Below are 19,499 nucleotides of genomic sequence, written 5' to 3'. Positions count from 1 at the left end.
CTGCTGGGAAATTGTGGAAAATTTGCTTCACTTCCTTGGTGAAACAAAGTGCTTCATTCATTTCAGCCACAGCCCACTGATATTTTCTTAAAGAAAGGCTTGTCAGCCTTCTCTGATAACATGAGATACACTGAATTATATTTCCAAAGGAACTGTAATCCCCCAGTTGCCCAATCATTCCATTTCTCAAAAGGACTGTGCTACAGGACAACAGCAACAGTTGGTGCTCATGTTAACAAGACTGACAACAGAAGTTCTAAATTTATAATATGCCCCAAACCAGACAAGAGCAAATTGCTATGTGCTTAATTTGTGACACCAAGAAAGGTCACATGCTCACAGAGTCGTTACAGGGAACAGCAACTTCTTCCATTTTTCAAACAGTGAAAACAAATCTCAGAGCACAAATGTACTGGTCTTCTGCTCAGTTAACTGCTACATGCAGGATGAAAGTCAAATTTGATCTAAATGGGTTAAAACAGAATTCTTTTGCACACATATGTTTATAGTATAAAGCATCAACTAAACAGACTACAGAAATAAAATGTAAACTGTAACATAACTTGGACAATTTAATTTGCAGGTAAGGACCAGAAAATAAAACCAGCTCTGGTATCTGAGTGGGTAAAGCAGAGGGTGACACTGAACAGGATTTGGGAGTATGAGCTGAGTTTCAGCACAAAGTCCACTTTGCTTTTGCAATCCCTGAGAAGAGTCTGTAAAATCAGAAACACTGGACTCACTGCTCTTTACCTGCAACTTGAAAGGAACACTTTGCAGGAAAAGCCACATTTTCCTCAACTCAGTGCCACGTGGTAAGATCTACTCCTTGGGAAAAGCCCAAGATAACTCTTAGGCTTGGCTGAGGATCCAACTATGGCAAAGGTGGGTGTTTGGAGGTTCTGATCCCAATCCCCAGCTGGACAGGTCAGCTATCACTGCACTGAGCTGCTTCACCCACAGCTCACTGTCTCCACAGCCTGCACTTTTACTGGCAGCAACATATGGAAGTTTGCATTGGACTCAGCCCTGAATAATGGTGATGCCTGAGAAAATGTCCCCAGATTTCTATGAATCAAGTCACTTTTACAAACACCAGGCCTTTCCCATTCAACAGTCAAATTGTTTCTGATGGACTGCCAAACAAAACCAGATCTGTATCTGAGAAGACTCGAGTGAGGCATCTGGCTCTCAACAAGAGTTAGAATAATGTATAGCTGACTACTCATTTCCATGGCATTTTGCAGCAATAATAATCAAGATGATGGATTTTCAGCTATTATAATACTCTCACTAGAATAACTTTATGTCAATCAGCACATTAATAACAGTGCCTCTCTGAAGTTCTGCAGAATTAATCATAGTCAATCAAAAGCTCTCACAGAACTCTGATAACAAAGTGTAACAACAGAATTAACTCTCAACAGCTGGTAAGCTCCTAAGTGCTCACAAAGCTTCATCCTAAATAACTCTCAGCCACTGGTGATCCAAATAAATATTGTGATTTTCCAGGGGAAAAGTGTATAAAAGACAAGTAAATACTTAAATGCTCAGACATTGCCTAATTTCTTAGCTACAAATGCAGAAATACCACTGAGCCTTGTTTCAATAACTGATAATAAACCCAAGCAGAAAATCAATCTGCTGTAACATTTCCTTGAGGAGCTCAACCCAGCAAGTGTAGGCTGGTGAGAATTCTTCAGAACAAAGTCATTCCTGTCAATCTGTGTAAGACTCTTGGCAGCAATGACAAAATAAATTGGAAGGTTTGACAGATTGAAAAAAATAAATATACTCTAGTTTTACAAATGTTTTTTTTCCTTTCGTTCATTTGAAAAATATATAAAACAGCTAATAAATACAATTTTTTGCTACTTGGCAAGTTTGTAATGCAGTGAAGTGAGAATCTTCAGAGTTGATGAACACAAGTTACCTTCTGAAAGAGATCTCATTAAAGAAATCTCATTAAAGAGCTCTCAGCCACACACTCAAATGGAGTCTGCATGTCTCCATCAATAAACCAGATATCAAAACTTTGTGTCCACTCTCCTGAAGTTCAGTTAAATGTGCTTGTTCACCACTGCATAATAAATTACATGGGGCAGATACACCTTTAGTGTAAGGCATTCCCTGTCAATAATACAAATGAAATAAATGGTCAATGTAAATTTATGGCAAATGGCAATAAAAAAGGTTAGTACAGTTAAACATGCTGTATTATTCATATTAACTCTGATCAAATGGTTTTGAAAAGATGAGGCATTAAAAAAATCTAGAGAAGGGCAGTAGAAATGATTAAGATGTACAGAATATTCTTAGTAAAAGAACTTAGAGCCTTCCCTAAATAAAAAGATGGTTCAAGCAGGAGGCAAATAAACTAAGAATAGACTGAAAATCAATAACTGACTTGTATACACCATAAACCCCAGAGTCTCCAACTGGGAAACAATTGTTGAAGTGGGAGATTGCACAGGAGGGTCAGGAAATCATAGAAAGAGCAAGAGTGGCTGGTAAAGCCTTGACTTAATGTGAGGGAACACAAAGCAATTCAAGAAAGGATTTTTCATGTGAGCAAAAGTCACCCAGATTCAGTGAGATGTAAGGCAGTCAGCAGCTCACTGAGTTTGTTCTCTTGTATTCTATAAGCAACAGGACAACTCTAAATCACTAAACAATTGAAGGAATAAAAAACAAAAGTACTTGTTTCTCTGGAAAATAGTGCCTATTCTACTCTGCAGGAATTCATCCCCTTCTTATTTTGGAACAAATCCTCCAAATCTATCTCAAAGCTCTTCCCTAAAACAGCAATCACCAAATTTTCTCCACATCTTCTATTTAAACAATTCTTTGAGTCAGAAGAAAATGGTCTGAGAAAGTCCTGGAAAATCCAAATACAATAAAATATTTCTACAAGAAAACTGGTATTTCAATAACAATTTAATAACTTTTAACTTATTTTCAGGAAAATCAAAACAGCATTTGCTAAGAAGGGAGGAGAATAATTTCCAAATTCAGTGGATTATTTTTTAAAAATTAGCAGTGAAATTATCAAGTTGCTTTTCTTCCAGGTCACTCCTTACTTCAAAGCCAATCCTGATCAACTAAAAAAAATTGATTAATAACAGAAAGCTGTCTGGTGCCTTATTTCACTTCCCACTGTCAATTATGTAACTAAAGGCATTAGTAAATTTGCTGGGAAATGCCACAACTGTGGTTTAGATATATTTTACTTTTTTACTTGAGAAAAGCAGTCTAAGGAAATGTGATTAAATTACATACATCTCCTTTAAGTAGACATTAGTAGCTAGAAATACAACTTATAACAACCATGAAGGCCAGATTGTTATTTTAAGTCAAACACAAAAACCCCACAGAGATAAAGTAACAGTGTGTGCAAGGTGCTTGTAGTACTTCCAAAAGGTTAAACTTAAAACACAGAGTTTAAGGGGGCAACACAGTTGAATTTTTTAATTCTCTTAAATACAGGCAATTAACTTTTTTATTCTTGAAGTGAAGGCTTTTTTTCTCTCATTCTTAAAGCCACAGGCAGAAGGGAGGCTGGAATGAGTGATACCCATTCCACAGAGAGCAGGAGAGGTGAAGATGAGGATTTAAATACAAATCTCCCTTTCACAGGCCCTCATATATGGGGGTTAAATGAAAACTTGCACTGCTCAGAAGACTTCAAATGTATGAGTTACTCTCCAGACAGATGTTTCCAGATGTGGTCCCTTGACATCCCAAATGCTGCTTCTGAACTGGAGTTGTATAAACCTTCTTGAAAATCAATGTGATTTGGAGAAATCAAAGTAAATTACATTTTAAGACTTTGTTCCAGATGATCTTGATGACTTCTTCCTTCCTCCCTTGTCTTTTTCCAGTCATTGGTTAGGAAATTTTGAAGCCTTGAGCTCCTATGTGAGTTTTTCATTAAATTTATTGAAAATAGAGCTTTGATAACAATATAATTTCATTATGTCCTTGCTTCTAATGTACAACTTACACATCCCTCTATAAGCTCCATTCCAACTCATATACAATCATTTTTATCACCAGCTCTTTTCTGTTTAGAAACAAACTTAAGCTTAGTCCAAGCACAAACCTAATAAATTTGTGTAACTTAAACACAGACAATCAGGGCATCATTTGACCATGATTTCCATTTGGGATGATATTCAGATGGCAATCAAAGGCCTACCTTTTATAAGCAGGATGCTTATTTATGCCACTCTCAAGTACAGCTAATTATTTGGAATTACATGAGAATCCCCAAGAAATTATTAACAAAAAAAAAGAAAAACTGCAAGGACTTCTACTATCACAGAATTTAACCTGCTTATTTCATCCCTAAGTTTTTCTGCTCCACAACAGCAATTTTACTGTTTCAGCACTTTCAGATAAGAGAAAAAACAGTCTAACTTTCAGAATGACAAAGTTTATTTAATGTGGGAAGCAGAAGCCTGAAGTTGCATTCAGCATGATATAAACCAAGGCACAATAATTATTTATAACAGCCAATAACTGATTCTGAATTCACCCACCTTCACCTCACACTGCCTCTGGGCCAGTGCTAGTTATTATGAATATTATGAGTTATTATGAGTATCCTTGTAGTTCATGCTCTGCCTGAAACCAAGCAAGAACTATGGGATGCAGCAACTAAGGTAACAAAGCTTTCAAAGATTTATTAGCAATGCTTTGGGACTTTCAAACCCAACTGAACAATCAGCAGGGGCTGTCCAGGACACAGGTGACCCTGGTGCAGGTGCTTTGCCTGCACTACAATAGAGAAGTATTTTAGGAGTTGACACAGCTGTGGCTGAGAGGTCATTTGGCTTCACAACCCACTCCAGCTGCATTATGCAGCATGTGCTTTTGGAAGAATGAAATTAAAGACTTTTCCCCCCCATGGAGAGCCTGACTGCACCAGTGCAGCTCCCAGGGAGGCACCCACAGTATGAGGGGAACCTCCAGAGACAGAAACAAGCACAGGAAAAAGACAACTCTCCACAAAAAAGGCTATTTTAGAGGTATTACACCCAAGCAGGGCAAGCTTTCAGACTAAGTAACATCAGTATCTTTCTTCCTCCAAAACCAGACTTTAGATCTGCCACATAATCCGTAAGAGAAATGAGATTTTAGCCTTGTTTGATCACACTTTGGAGCCTATGCAGCAGCTTAAAGCAGATTACAGCCTGATAAAACCACTGGATATCTTTATGTATGACCATCTAGTCAATGACCATCCCTTCTGTAAAAAAACAAAACAAAAACAACCAATTTGAGCTGCTGAAAAGTTACTTTTTTCAGAAAGACTCATGCGTTCTTTCTGAAGGAACACTCTGTCAATGTTACTGCTCACTGCTACAAACTATTCCTGATCACTGCTACAAATTATTCCTGTCCTATGCAAAGGAAGAAACACCCAGATGAGACAGTAAAAATCCACACTACTCCTCTCAGGACACATGAGCCCAACTTGCAAATTGAACCCAAGCTTTTTTATTTCCTTAGAAGGAGAATTAATGGAAAATCTCCTGCTAATGTATCTGATTGAGCAAATTTCCCCACAAGCTTGGCACTGCAACCTGGGAGAAACACAGGATAAATTTTTAACATGATTTTTTCACACATGATAAATTTTTACCAAAAAACTCGAAATTTCAGAAAATGCAAAAGAAACTAATAAAAAGCTGATTTCAGCTATTGTTGGCCATGCACTGGCAGCTGCTGACTCTGAACCAGGTAAGACAGTGGAAACAGCTTGGCTCTGATAAAAATCTGTGATGTTACCCAAGTTCACCAGGTTTTCCTTTTAGGGGGTTGCTTTCCCACCCCTCTCAATACCTTGTTATCCTACTGAACTTCTTTCTAAATCTGAAATGCACCTTAGGAACATTACAGAGTGTTCCAGTGTATGAAAATAAATTAGCAATAACTACCTTTTCCCCCCAGGACTCCTGGGCTGCTGTGCATGGTAGAAGGAAGATGTAGAGGATTTATTCCAGCTAAGAAAAGCTACAGCCAAGGCAGGCAGGAGCCATCAAACACCAACACCTGGGGACTATAAAATAGCTTGAATGCAGAACACAAAAGCAAAAGTATGCAGGAGGGAGATGGGGACCTGAGGAAATGCCAGGTGCCATGCTGGATAGAGTCTAAAGGAGATTATGGACCTTGTGTCAGGGATCACAGGGCAGCTCAAGGTCAGGGAGAGCAGCTCAGTGTGGACTTTGTGTCTGCCCAGGCTGGTCAGCTCCTGCTCACCCACAGCTCTGCCTCTCCTGGGGACTCAGTCTGACCTACTGCACCACAGGATTCCTCCTGCAGCAAGAACATGGTACAGCAATGAAAACCTCCACTGACTCTGGGTAAAACAGCCCATTTTTAATACCTGGGAACAGGTGTTTAACACCTCTCCTGATCTGCCAGGCAGCAACAAGGTTATTTGGCAAATGATAAATATCTGAACTGTCCAAGCACAAGATGCATTAAAAATTCAAAAGGGTATTTGTTTTATTGAAAATAGAATAATTACGAGTTTCATCTAAAATCTACACAGTATCACTGAATCATAATACACCTCTCAAGTAATGTCTTGTCTAGTCATTCCTAGGGTATTAAACTATCACTTTACTTTTTTGGAAAGCATGTTCCTAAAGGACACGTCCATTCACAGTTGTTAGAATTTACCAAATCTTACTTGGTTATATTTTCTTCTCAATAAGTAAGACAACAGTGTGCAACAAAGGCCAAAATAAAATTTTAAAAAATTATAGATCTGTTTAGGCCACTAATGAATTCAAATTTCACAACTTTCTGGAGGAGCTCCTTTCAAGCAAATTCCTATTTAATTCAAATACTACCTTATACTGACTCCTAATTTTTCAAATGCATAAAGTTAATTCACAAAAATTTTTCTCTTCCCATCCCTTTGCATTATATAATTAGAACTATTTACTTTTTAATTAATTACTTTTCATTAATGTTCATCATAATTTCCTTTATTTCCACAAATAGACCCTCAAGTTTAAGGTTAAGAAGCTTTCCCATCCAAGGATACAGCTGAACCTACAAAAGCAGAGATGTGAGTAGAAACCATTCTGGAATCCTCACTGCAGCTACTGCTACCAAATCTGAAGGAAAAAAAGTGTGTACTTCTTGTAAAAAGATTGCTGTGAATTGCAAATATTAGCAGATGTTACTACAAACACTAAAATAACAGAGCAAATGCAGAGCAAAAAATAATTCCAATGAAACCTATGAAAAATAGAATTATAAAATTCCAAAATATCCAATGAATTGCCTCATCATATCACTATTGCTATTTCATATTCAAGCTGAAACTTTAGCAATTCAAATCAACTAAATACTAAGAATTTGGTCTTTCTGTTTCATGAGACAAGAGTGTAATTCCATAAATAGATTATTCTTGGTTATTCTCAAATCCTTCATCAATATTGTGCTTGGAGTTGGTATTCACTGGGTTGCTTTTTATTCAATAACTGTGTGCCTTGGTAAGGAACTTGTGTTTACAAAAAGGGGGAAGAGATTTGCTGTTCCTAATTATGAAATCTGTAAAATCTGTAACAGTTAAAGCAAAAAAGTAAAAATCAAAACCCAGAAACCAAATTAGTTTACTGGTATTTCACCTCTAAGTTTATGAATGCAAATCAAACTTCTATACCATGAAAAATTACCTTAGAAATTATTCTGTCTGGCTTTTCTGATTTATCATATAATCAAATTCTTGCAGGTTGTTTTTCTAGCCTTTCAGGTAAATCACAGGCACACAAATTCCATTTGCTAAGATAATGCAGATTCAGGAAAAAAAAAAGTAATACAGCCTGTAATTTACAAGTGCTTCTTATATATGTGTTAAATATGCTTTTCATTATAAAATAAAACTTAGTGCTTGAATTTCAGTTTGTATTTGCTTAACCTATGAAAAATTATGCAAAATAACTGTGTTGTACTACAGCTCCCCCTCCTCAATCTCAAGTAAAAAACTTACACAACTGTTTTCAATATCTGACCTTGTTTCCAATGTGAGTTTCAGTCAACTGCACTTGCTGTAAGATCAGTCCCTACATTTTACATTTTAAAAATTACATAAAAAATTACAATGATGCTTCTTAAAAAATTATCTTTCTTTGGTTCATTTGTAACCTCCAGAGAACAACATAATGTACCTACTCCCATGCAAGAGGAACTGATACATCTGTGCTATAACTGTGAATATTTCCCTTTTCTATCTGCTCCCTGTAAGTAAAGGCTTTGTTGTGATTTTGGCCTAAAACGTTAGTCAAAATGTCAGTTATATAAGGCCACGCGTGGAGGCACACGCACTCTAAAAAACCCTGCTGCTGAATTAGTCATGGAAAAAAATAATGGATGTCTGGTCAGACATACATATTCAGCGAGGGAATAATGCGTTTATAGCAGCCGAAACTCTGTCCCACCCTCCCTCCTCGGCCCAAGGCAGCCAGGAGCAGCCTGCGAAATTCCACAACCAACGAATCGGCCTAGAAACAACAAGAAATTAAAAACCGCAGGGAAATAACAGGACCGGAATTCTTCACTTGGCTCCACCGACGCACCCCCGACCCAGGGCCGAGCCTCCCGCTCCCAAAGGGTCCCGGGCCGGGCTCCCCTTCTCCCCAGGGATCGCGGCGTTCCCGGCTCCGCTCCCGCTTCCCAGCGAGACTGCGACGGCCGCGGGCTCCGCTCCTCTTTCCAGGGAGGGATCGCCACGGCTCCCTTTCCTTTCCAGGAGGGATCGGGGTGGCCCGGGCTCGGCTCCCTCTCCCAAGGAAGGATTAGGGTGGCCCCGGGCTCGGCTCCCTTTCCAGGAGAGATCGGGATGCCTTGGGCTCGGCTCCCTTTCCAGGAGGGATCGGAGTGGCCCGAGCTCGGCTCCCTTTCCAGGAGGGATTGGAGTGGCCCGAGCTCGGCTCCCTCTCCCGAGCAGGGATCGGAGTGGCCCGGGCTCGGCTCCCCTTCCAGGAGGGATCGGAGTGGCCCGGGCTCGGCTCCCTCTCCCGAGCAGGGATCGGGGTGCCCCGGGCTCAGCTCCCTTTCCAGGAGGGATCGGAGTGGCCCGGGCTCGGCTCCCTCTCCCGAGCAGGGATCGCCACGGCCCCGCACTCCGCTCCCTTTCCGAGGAGGGCCGGCGGCTGCCCGGGCTCGGTCCCCGCCCCACGCGGGCTCGCTGCGGCAGCCGCGGACATTCCCCGCTTCCCGCGCCGCTCCCGCCGCCTCTCCCAACTTTTCCAGCCACAACTTCCACGTTCCGCCCGCGGCGTCGCCGGCCGGGCCGGGCCCTTCCCTCCCTCCTCCGCCGGGCTGCGGAAGGTCACGGCGGCCGCAGGCCGGTCGAACCCGCGCGCCGGCGGCGGCGGCGCCGCTCCGCTCCGTACCTCTGCGGGCCTTCGGGGAGTGCCGGCGGCTGCGGGCGCTCGCTCGCTCCTCCTCGATCGCGGCCGCTATCGCCGGGTCGTCCTCGCCATTGTACCACACCAAAAGCTCCTCGCCCGCCGCGATTGGCTGCCGGGACACAACACAGGGCGCGCGGCCAATCAGTGCGCGCGTTGTTGGCGGGGCGGGGAGCGGCTGCGGAGGCGCCCACGGCGCGGCCCCCGCCGAGCCTCGAGGGCGCCGCCCCGCGCGCCCCCTGCCGGCCGGAGGGCGCAGCGCAGAGCGCGCCCCGCCCCGAACCGCGCCGCTCACAGACAGAGAAACAGCCAGAAACAGCCCAAAATACTGTAACACACACAGAGAAACAGCCAGAAACAGCCCAAAATACTGTAACACACACACAGAGAAACAGCCAAAGAACAACCCAAAATACTGTAACACACATAGAGAAACAGCCAGAAACAGCCCAAAATACTGTAACACACACAGAGAAACAGCCAGAAACAACCCAAAATACTGGAACACACACACAGAGACACAGCCAGAAACAGCCCAAAATACTGTAACACACACAGAGAAACAGCCAAAGAACAGCCCAAAATACTGTAACACACACACAGAAACAGCCAGAAACAGCCCAAAGTACTGTAACACACACAGAGCAAAACAGCCAAAGAACAACCCAAAATACTGTAACACACACACAGACAGAGAAACAGCCAGAAACAACCCAAAATACTGTAACACACACACAGAGAAACAGCCAGAAACAGCCCAAAATACTGTAACACACACAGAGAAACAGCCAGAAACAACCCAAAGTACTGTAACACACACAGAGAAACAGCCAGAAACAGCCCAAAATACTGTAACACACAGAGACACAGCCAGAAACAGCCCAAAATACTGTAACACACACAGAGAAACAGCCAGAAACAGCCCAAAAAACTGTAACACAGAGAAACAGCCAAAGAACAACCCAAAATACTGTAACACACAAACAGAGAAACAGCCAAAGAACAACCCAAAACACTGTAATACACACACAGAGAAACAGCCAGAAACAGCCCAAAATACTGTAACACAGAGAAACAGCCAAAGAACAACCCAAAATACTGTAACACACACAAACAGAGAAACAGCCAGAAACAGCCCAAAATACTGTAACACACACACAGAGAAACAGCCAGAAACAACCCAAAATACTGTAACACACACAGAGAAACAGCCAGAAACAACCCAAAATACTGTAACACACACACAGAGACACAGCCAGAAACAGCCCAAAATACTGTAACACACACAGAGAAATAGCCAGAAACAACCCAAAATACTATAACATACACAGAGAGAAACAGCCAGAAACAGCCCAAAATACTGTAACACACACAGAGAAACAGCCAGAAACAGCCCAAAATACTGTAACACACACAGAGAAACAGCCAGAAACAGCCCAAAATACTGTAACACACACAGAGAAACAGCCAGAAACAGCCCAAAATACTGTAACACACACAGAGAAACAGCCAGAAACAGCCCAAAATACTGTAACACACACACAGAGAAACAGCCAGAAACAGCCCAAAATACTGTAACACACACAGAGAAACAGCCAGAAACAGCCCAAAATACTGTAACACACACACAGAGAAACAGCCAGAAACAGCCCAAAATACTGTAACACACACAGAGAAACAGCCAGAAACAGCCCAAAATACTGTAACACACACAGAGAAACAGCCAGAAACAGCCCAAAATACTGTAACACACACACAGATAGCGAAACAGCCAAAAATAACCGAAAAATACTGTAACACAGAAACAGTAGCGAAACAGCCAAAGAACAACCCAAATTACTGTAACACACATACATAGCAGCAAAATAGCCAAAAACAACCCAAAAATACTCTAACACACACACAAAGACAGCGAAACAGCCAAAACCAGCACAAAATAATGTAACACACACAGACACAACCCTCAAAGTGAAAAAAAAAAAAATCTAAAATAATCCCATGAAAAATTCAAAAGAAAACTTAGAAAAACCCAAAAAAAGTGATAAGAAAAGACCAAAATAAAAGATAACATCAAAAAATGGCAAAAATAAATAACCGAAAAAAGTCACAAAAAGAAAAGAGAAAAACAGAAAAAAGGACTATTTCTTGAAAAAAAACCCACAACCAAAAAACAACCAAAAAACAAAACCCAAAAATCACAGAAAAAATCAGAAAAATCATGGAATGTTAAGGAGTGGGAAGGGACCCTAAAGTCCATCCAGCTCCACCCATATCTTTCCATATTCTATCTTTGGTTTGCCTCAAATAGTGACATTGATTTACATCCCAGTACTCACTTCTATGGATATTTACTGTTAATTTTTTTCAGAGAGCATCCAGGTTGGGACAAATATACCTACCCTATACAAAGCATTCAATAACATTAATTAATTATAATATAATAATAAGTTACTGTTCAGGCAACCACTATAGCTGAGACTTGGAACAAAATCTAAAGATCCAGGAAAAGACTGTTGCAGTGGGTTATTGGGAAAATAGATAATTACAGGTTTAATAAATCCACTTCATCACAAAAATCAAAGGTTTGCTTGTCATTCCAAATTGATTATTTCTACTCTTTTTAATCAAATTTTTGAAAAAAATCACAGACTAAATTAGTCAAATGGGCATCACTGCAAATGCTACTCATACTCCCAGCACTGCCAACAAAAGAAATTATTGATCAGTTCATTTCACATGCTCCTTAAAATATCAGACTAGTAAATCCCCAAGTTGTCAGACTAAAGATTTTAACTTACTTTTTAAATCTTCCTCATTGTTTCTTCATTTCCTGGAGCTTTTATCCAAAAACAAGAAAAAAAATGCCTTAACTTTTATTCCCCTCTTTCAGGGCTTAATGAACAGGGGGCTGGTGGAGACTAGATCCTATTTTCAGTCATTACATCAGAGCAAAGGGTGGCCTCAGACTATTATTCCCAGTCTGAAGCCAAAGGGTGATTTTGTATCAAGAAGAAAAGTAGAATTTCTTTCTTCTACAGGCCATTTTTTAGTGGGTCTCACAGCACACCATGAAGGTGATAATTATCATCATACCCCCAGACACTGGAACAACAAGAGGTGCAGGATCCCAACTACTAAGTGAAGAATAAGTTATAACATAAGCAAAGCCTATGGCTTGGCTTCCTTGAGTTCCAGAGGCCTGATAGGATAAATAGTGGCAAAGTTATTTGCATGGCCTTGGAGCTGGTGAGCAGAGTTGTCTGATGCAAAAAAAACCAAAAAACCTTATCATCTAAAAAATATACAAAGCCAGACCAAAGATCTGGATGAGGTTTCAGGCAATGCAAACACAGGGTGGTAATGAGCACGTGTTGGTTGCATGGCTGGAGCTAACGTTCAACTTGATGAATTTAGTTTTATTGTGACTGCTCTAGAATCTAAATTAAGCCCTCTAACCTTGCACTTCTAAAATGAGATGCAGCAGCAGCTTCTAAACCAGACAATTACAGCTGCTCCCTCATAGCAATATGAGAGAAGGGCTGCACTGAGCAAGTGCCACTTGTACCACCACTCTACCCTCTAGTAACAATTCCAAAACTCAACCTCCTCCAAACTATTCCCTGCAGATCTTGGTGTAGCAGTGTCAGGCTGGGACAGCCTGGCTAAAAAAAAAAAAAAAGTATGAATTTTGGGAAGGCTCATTAGGTTAATAATTCCCACACACTTTTTTTGTGTTTTTTGTTTTAACTGCAACATTTAAGTGTCCTTAATCTGAGTATTTTCTGCTCAAAAGGCTTACAGTAAATTCAAAATTTGTAATTTTCAAGAGCAGTATCCTAACCAGTTACTAACCTAACCTAAGTAACCTAAAAGGTTTTAGCACAGATTGTCTAAAAATCCATTAATTGTGCACATTCAAGCACTCAAATTTGTCTTGTACAGACTAAGATGGGCATTTGCCTGCCTGACCTCATCAGAGTATCTATTTTTCATCACAGACACTGCATTTTACTGTGATATTGTGTTTCTGCACCTGGGTGTGGCCTCATCTCACCAAACATAACCAAAGTGAACAGTGTGACATTTACTTGTGTGAATCTTTCACACTCTATAACCCAACATTATGTTGCTCTCTCCTATGTAACAGGGAGGATCTTGTATTATAAACTTGTTGGGCAAAACAGTCTTCCACAAGCAAATTAATTTCATTTTAATCAGGGACAGTTTCATAGCAAAGCTTTTTCAGAAGACTTTTTGAAAATGTTTTTCACTGTTTTCCTTTTTCTAGAATTCAAGTTTTGTCCTGTGTGCAGAACAACAGCAAGCTCCTCTCATGAGCAGAGGCAGGAAGAGCTAAAACTGCATCTTTAAACTGTCTCCCTGCAATATCACAGCTCTCACACAAGCATTCTGGGGAAAGCAGATGCAAAGCAGCTTACAAATACCCTCATCCCTTCAGGGAAGATGAAGAGAAAAACATTTGCTTGTGCTCAATCACAAGTTCTATTCTATGACTATTCATTGAGAGCAGGGAACAGGGAAATTAAAGCTCTAAAGTTCTGAGGTGACTCTATACCAAGCAAATTTGGACTTTGTTATCTCAGCAATGAGGCTTGGAAATCAGCCTGTTTAACTTACAAATTTAAAACCTACAAAAAGCTGAAGGAAACCTTGGGAAAAATAAGACCCCATGACTATACTTTCAATGATTCAAGGTAAAGCAGAACAAGATTACACACAAGCCACTTGAATTCTCCTTTGGGGGTAAATAAAACCTGTGCTGTTTATTTGTCAGCAAGTGGAATTCCCCTAAATGTATGAATTATGATAAAGATCAGGAAAGAACCATGTGTTCAAAGCTGGGCTGGTAAATTGACAGCAGGTTTGAGATGGCAGTGTAGAGATCCTAACATTATATGCAAAAGATAAGGACATTGAAGATGTTCTTTATTACATGGCTTCTTTTGTCTCAGTTAGCAGTAAGGTGTAACTGGGATAAAATTCATCAAGTTGCAAGAGACAACAGTCAAAGGAACAAAAGAATATTCAAAAGTGCTGAGACAAGGTATTTGTTAATCTGTCAGCAGTGCTCAACTTCTTTTAGCACTACAGCTATTTTACATAGTGCAATATCATTCAAACAAACAACTTTTAAATATGTGAATGCTTGTCTCTGTCAGGCTGAAATTTTTGCAGAAAAGATTTAATGAGAAATTTAAAATGTCAGAGTGACTGCAAAAGCACACCTGTATTAATGAGCTGAGTTAGTGGGACTGTGGGTAAAGGCAGAGGAACTCCAAGATAAATTGTCTAGAGAAATCAAGGCTGGCTACAGAGTCCTACTGGGAGCTTGCTTCTGTGAATAAACACTGCAGAGAATTCAGTAGTCTGGCTGGCAATAGTGAACCTCTACTTGAATGCCACTACAAAGTTCAGAAAATGTTTTAGAAGATTTCTTCAATCTAGCTTGAGTGACCTAAAATACAACATTTATCTACTGCTGTACTGCCCCATAAATTTCAAAACTGAATGGGATCAAGTCACTCTTTCATTAAGCAAATACCAGTTACTTACAGATATTTTTGGCCTCACAAGGAAACAGAAATAGTACAAAAACAGAATTGCATATACCTCAAACACTCAAAAGTATTCTTTAAAAAACTAAGTCAAGCCACACATTCACTGATAGGAGGGTCTTGATCAGGGACTCAATAAATATTTTTGAGCCACAATATTCTTAACCTAACATGTTCCACCATTATGGTTAAATCATTTTTTTCCTTGATTTGTGAGATAAAATGCTCCAGGAATGCTGCTTTCCCTGCCTACCCCTCACTTCCTGAACAAAACCTCAATGGTATAAAACTTTGAGAAATAGTTTCATGGGGCTACCCATAAAAGTGTCTTGACAGCCAAACTTTATCAAACAATGTATAGACTATAAAAATAACTGATTACTGCAAAGATATCCTCAGCAGAAAGAATCTTGGTATCTACAAAAATAAAAAAATGTTTATTTCATATACTGTGTGCAATTTTTCATTCTAGTTTGTATCAAATTTGTTGCTACAGCAAATCATTATCCAGTAAGACAGACATCTAGTTTAACAGTAAATCAATTGCATTGGCAACGATGTGTAGCATTTGCAGTGTTTTCAATATGCTTCCTAAAATATTTCAAACACTTTTTAATATAATATATAGTAATAAAAAGAAGTTTTCTAATGGAGCAGAATAGAAAGAATCAATAATAAAAGTGCTACCTTCAAGCTCTTGTAGTAAATGGTCCTGTTGATCTCCAGAGGAAAGAGGTTCTGCTCCTTCCCCGAGCGCGCCCAGTTGATGTAGCGCAGCCAGTTGCCCTTCTCTGGGTCAGTGGCATCCACACACATCCAGCCCAGGTTGGGGTAATACACCTGGGGGGGAGGAGAGACAGACAGACTGCTCACAGCACAGCACTGCATCTCACAGATACACACAGCACCCATGGCAGGGCCAACAGCAAGGGCAGAGAGGCTGGGCTGCAATCTTGTACAGAAACTGGAAGAAACCCACTCACAGAATTACAGAATTACAGAATCACTGGGTTGGAAGAGACCTTTAAGATCATCCAGCCCATCCCCAACACCTCAAGCAGACCATGGCACTGCCATGTCCAGTCTTTTCTGGATATCCAACTCATGGCCTGCATGCCCATCTCTGAAGGCTCTGGGCTTAAAAGCCAAAATTCTTAAAATATTTTACACTTTCTTTACAGTTTGGCAAGCCTGAAATGATACTCTAGATTTTGCATTTAGTAAATTGACTGATTTTAAGATATGAAGGCCACAGAGCTTTATTTTTACCATCTGATGAACTGGAAAAAGTAACTATATAGAAGCTAGAAGTATTTGCTTTATTTGGAAAGATATGGGAAAACATACCTTTTATTCAATCTTTCTTTAGGGTATAAAAGAAGATTTTAACCTTCCAGAAATCAGTGATCACCTTAAAAAACTGACCATGTCAATAAAATTCTGCATGTTCCAAGATGCTGTGTAAGTTCTCTGGTTTTTGTTCTTGGGGAAAAGGCAGACACCTACTCCTGATTTACATTTCAAGACAGCTTGCAGTAAAGCAAGAAGGGGACTGACAACTTCACTCTTTTCTGATCACAGGTGATTCTGCTTCTCTTGCAAGATGCCTCTCCCACTTTTCTTATAATCCAAGTTAGATGCCCATAAGAAGAGCTATCAATGGGTATTTTTCCTTTTCTGTTTTTTTAGAAGTCCAAACATCAACAATGTTCAGCTTTTTATTTTCTGATATTTTACAAGTAATTCCAAGGTTTTTCAAACAGTTCTCCAGTCTTACACACACTTCTACAACAGCTTAGAAAATATACCCTATTTAATAAATTCATTTTTTTTGTACTGATAATAATGTTGATTTAACAAAACAGAATTTTATCAATAATAGTGAAGTTTTCATAAATATACATCCATCTTAGTTTCTTTCCAAGTAAACAGAAAACATCTCCCTCATTTAAACTATTCCAGCATGGATTTCACCAGCTGACTTTTGAAAGAATGTTCACCAGCACAGCCAGCCCTTGCAATATGAAAGCATAAACAGCATCCCAGGTGAGACTGCAAAAGCAATTCTTTTAGTCAAAATGGAAGAGAAGAGCCAAAGAATGCTGGAGGATAGCTAAACAGATAAAGAATATATGTCTAAATGTAACTACTGATTACATATATATTTTTTTTTTTTATATTACTGTATTATGGGTTTTCCACAAACTAAAATACTTCATTGCTTTTCTAATCTACAGAATATAAGTCTAATTTACAGAATACTGTTTAAAGGCCTTGTGCACTGTGAGAAAGAAAACAGCTCCAACTCCTCTCCACAACATTGTGACTTTAAGTGATTCCTGTATCCCCAATAAAACCCACTCAGCACAGCTGTGCCAGTCATTCCAAACCAGCATTTCCCTCCCTTTTCAGACACTTGCTCTCATTTTCCCAACTGTGGCTTTTTACCAGTAGAAAAGGAAAATATGTTCTCTCCTCAGACACCAGAGGCATATACTGACACAACTCATCTTTTTCACAATGAGCCTCTGGTATGACAGTTCAAAATCATTAAAATTGACTGGAGATGCCAGTTTTAGAAGCCTTATTTTTTTATTCAGATTAATTTGACTGAAGAAGCAGATGGAACACTTGTGGAAAAGGTTGTTCTTCAAGCAGAGTGTCCATGTTCTGAACTGCTCCTACACATCACCATCCTTCTACAAACCATATTTTCTAACAGTTGAGATTCTGGACTGGTTTCAGATATCATCATATGGGACCAACTGTTGCAGTCTCATTTTAGCTGCTTTTTTTTATCTCTAAAATCACTCTTAAAGCAACACACAATTACTCTGAAATCTCACAAGGGCTCCCATTATCACCTGCATTGCAAACCAGGAAACTCTGAAACAGCTGGCTTGCAACTATCCTTTCTCAACACAACCTGAAAAAATATCCACCATGAACATTCAGCATCCAGCACTGAGAAACACAATTGTAAGGTCAATGATTTACCTGACTGATTCAATCTCACCAAATGTTCCTGTGACAGATCAAAACTGGAGATACCTTATGCAGTGGAGTTTGTGATAGCATGAGGTCAATGCAACAAACATTATACTTGAAAACTGTATTGCTTTTCTAAAGGGTAATTTGCATTTATGAGAATGTCCTAGATCAATTCCTCTGATAGAGGGTAACTCTAAGCTCTGTGCATGTTTTTAGTGTTTTAGGGAGTTCCATATTTGCAAGCAAGGGATAGAAGGATGGATGACCATTATCAGCCTTAGCCTAAAAATCCATGTTCCAGAACCTTCCATGCTACATTCCTCCACCCCTCCCCTCCTTGACTATTCATTTCACTAAAACCATGTCCTGTGTTTGTCTTCAGAAAGACTGAAGAAGCCTTTGGAAGTGGTAAATGAACTGCCTCAGAGATACTGCAGATGGGATTCAGCTCCAGATTATGACATTTACATTTTGAAATCTACATAACATCCAAGGTCTCCTGACTACCAGTGGAGCTGCTCAGTTGCCCAGACAGCACTTGCTTCAAGGCAAGCCCAGCACAAGAAATGCTGCAACACTTGAGAACTCTTACAAAAACTCCAAAAACTGGTTTTCAAAGAGCTAAATGAGGAGCAGTGATGTGGTTTCCTTAAGAGATTCCATATCCTCCTAATTTCCCTAATTTCATAAGCAGTTGACAGCATTCAGTTGCACTCAGGGTTCAAGCCAACAAAGCAAAGATCAGCAAACTCTTAAGGGCAGCTGTGATCCACACACAGCATAAAAGGAATACAGCAATTTCAAACCATGTCAATGGTTTATAAAGCTTTTAATTCAGAATAGTTGTTCCATCCAAGTGTCTATAAATAACTTTAGTAATGGCAGCAACAGATGGAAATTACCTTACATCAAGTTTATTTCTAAAATGTCTGGATAAAGTAAAGGCTAAATACAAAATATTGACAGGATAACAGGCACATTTTTCCATTTACAAACTGTTTCTTACCTCCCACATGTACACATTGCTCTTAACTTGAGATCTTTTTTTCTTGTCACCAACAAATGGTCCAAACTTCTTCCCTTTCAAAATTGACTTTGTTGCCCAGACACCTGAGGAGACAAGTATAAGGAGTTAAAACTTATCTAAGTTATTCCAAGCAAATCTTCTACTCAAAATTCATATTCTTAAGATCATTACATGAGTCTGTCTTAGACTGGGGGAGCTGTCCACTCTTCCAAGAGGAATTATTTCAGACAAATACACCACACACCATCTCTACCCAGCACAGGGGGCACCAGACCTTCACAGCAACTCTAATTTCTGTGAATTGCTGTAAAAATCTTCATTCTCTCTCCCAGTGCAGCACTCACCAAGCCGACTCTTGTCCACAGCAGATGGGAAGAGCCTCACATCCTCAGGAAGGCCCCGAAGGACATGCTCAGGAACATCATCCAAGGTCTCCACAGCAACAGGGGAGTCACTTGTGCTCTAAAGTCA

At 40.0% G+C, this 19,499-nt stretch overlaps 1 protein-coding gene across 3 annotated transcripts in view; it reads right to left on the bottom strand.

Annotated features, from left to right (window-relative positions):
* Positions 1–19,499, bottom strand: part of PRDM2 (PR/SET domain 2) — a 51,034-nt gene that overhangs the window by 17,411 nt on the left and 14,124 nt on the right. For 2 of the 3 annotated variants that reach the window (XM_079326372.1, XM_079326373.1), the window contains exons 3-6: positions 19,373–19,490; positions 19,008–19,111; positions 15,698–15,850; positions 9,420–9,546 (exon numbers count right to left, since the gene is read on the bottom strand). In XM_079326372.1, coding sequence (XP_079182498.1) covers positions 9,420–9,546; positions 15,698–15,850; positions 19,008–19,111; positions 19,373–19,490 — 502 coding nt within the window. Of the gene's footprint in view, positions 1–9,419; positions 9,547–15,697; positions 15,851–19,007; positions 19,112–19,372; positions 19,491–19,499 lie in introns of those variants that run through there. The other variant, XM_079326374.1, reaches the window with a different exon arrangement.

The sequence above is a fragment of the Erithacus rubecula genome (assembly GCF_903797595.1).
Source record: "Erithacus rubecula genome assembly, chromosome: 24".
NCBI classification, from domain to species: Eukaryota; Metazoa; Chordata; class Aves; order Passeriformes; family Muscicapidae; genus Erithacus; species Erithacus rubecula.
This window is presented reverse-complemented; position numbering and strand designations above follow the sequence as displayed.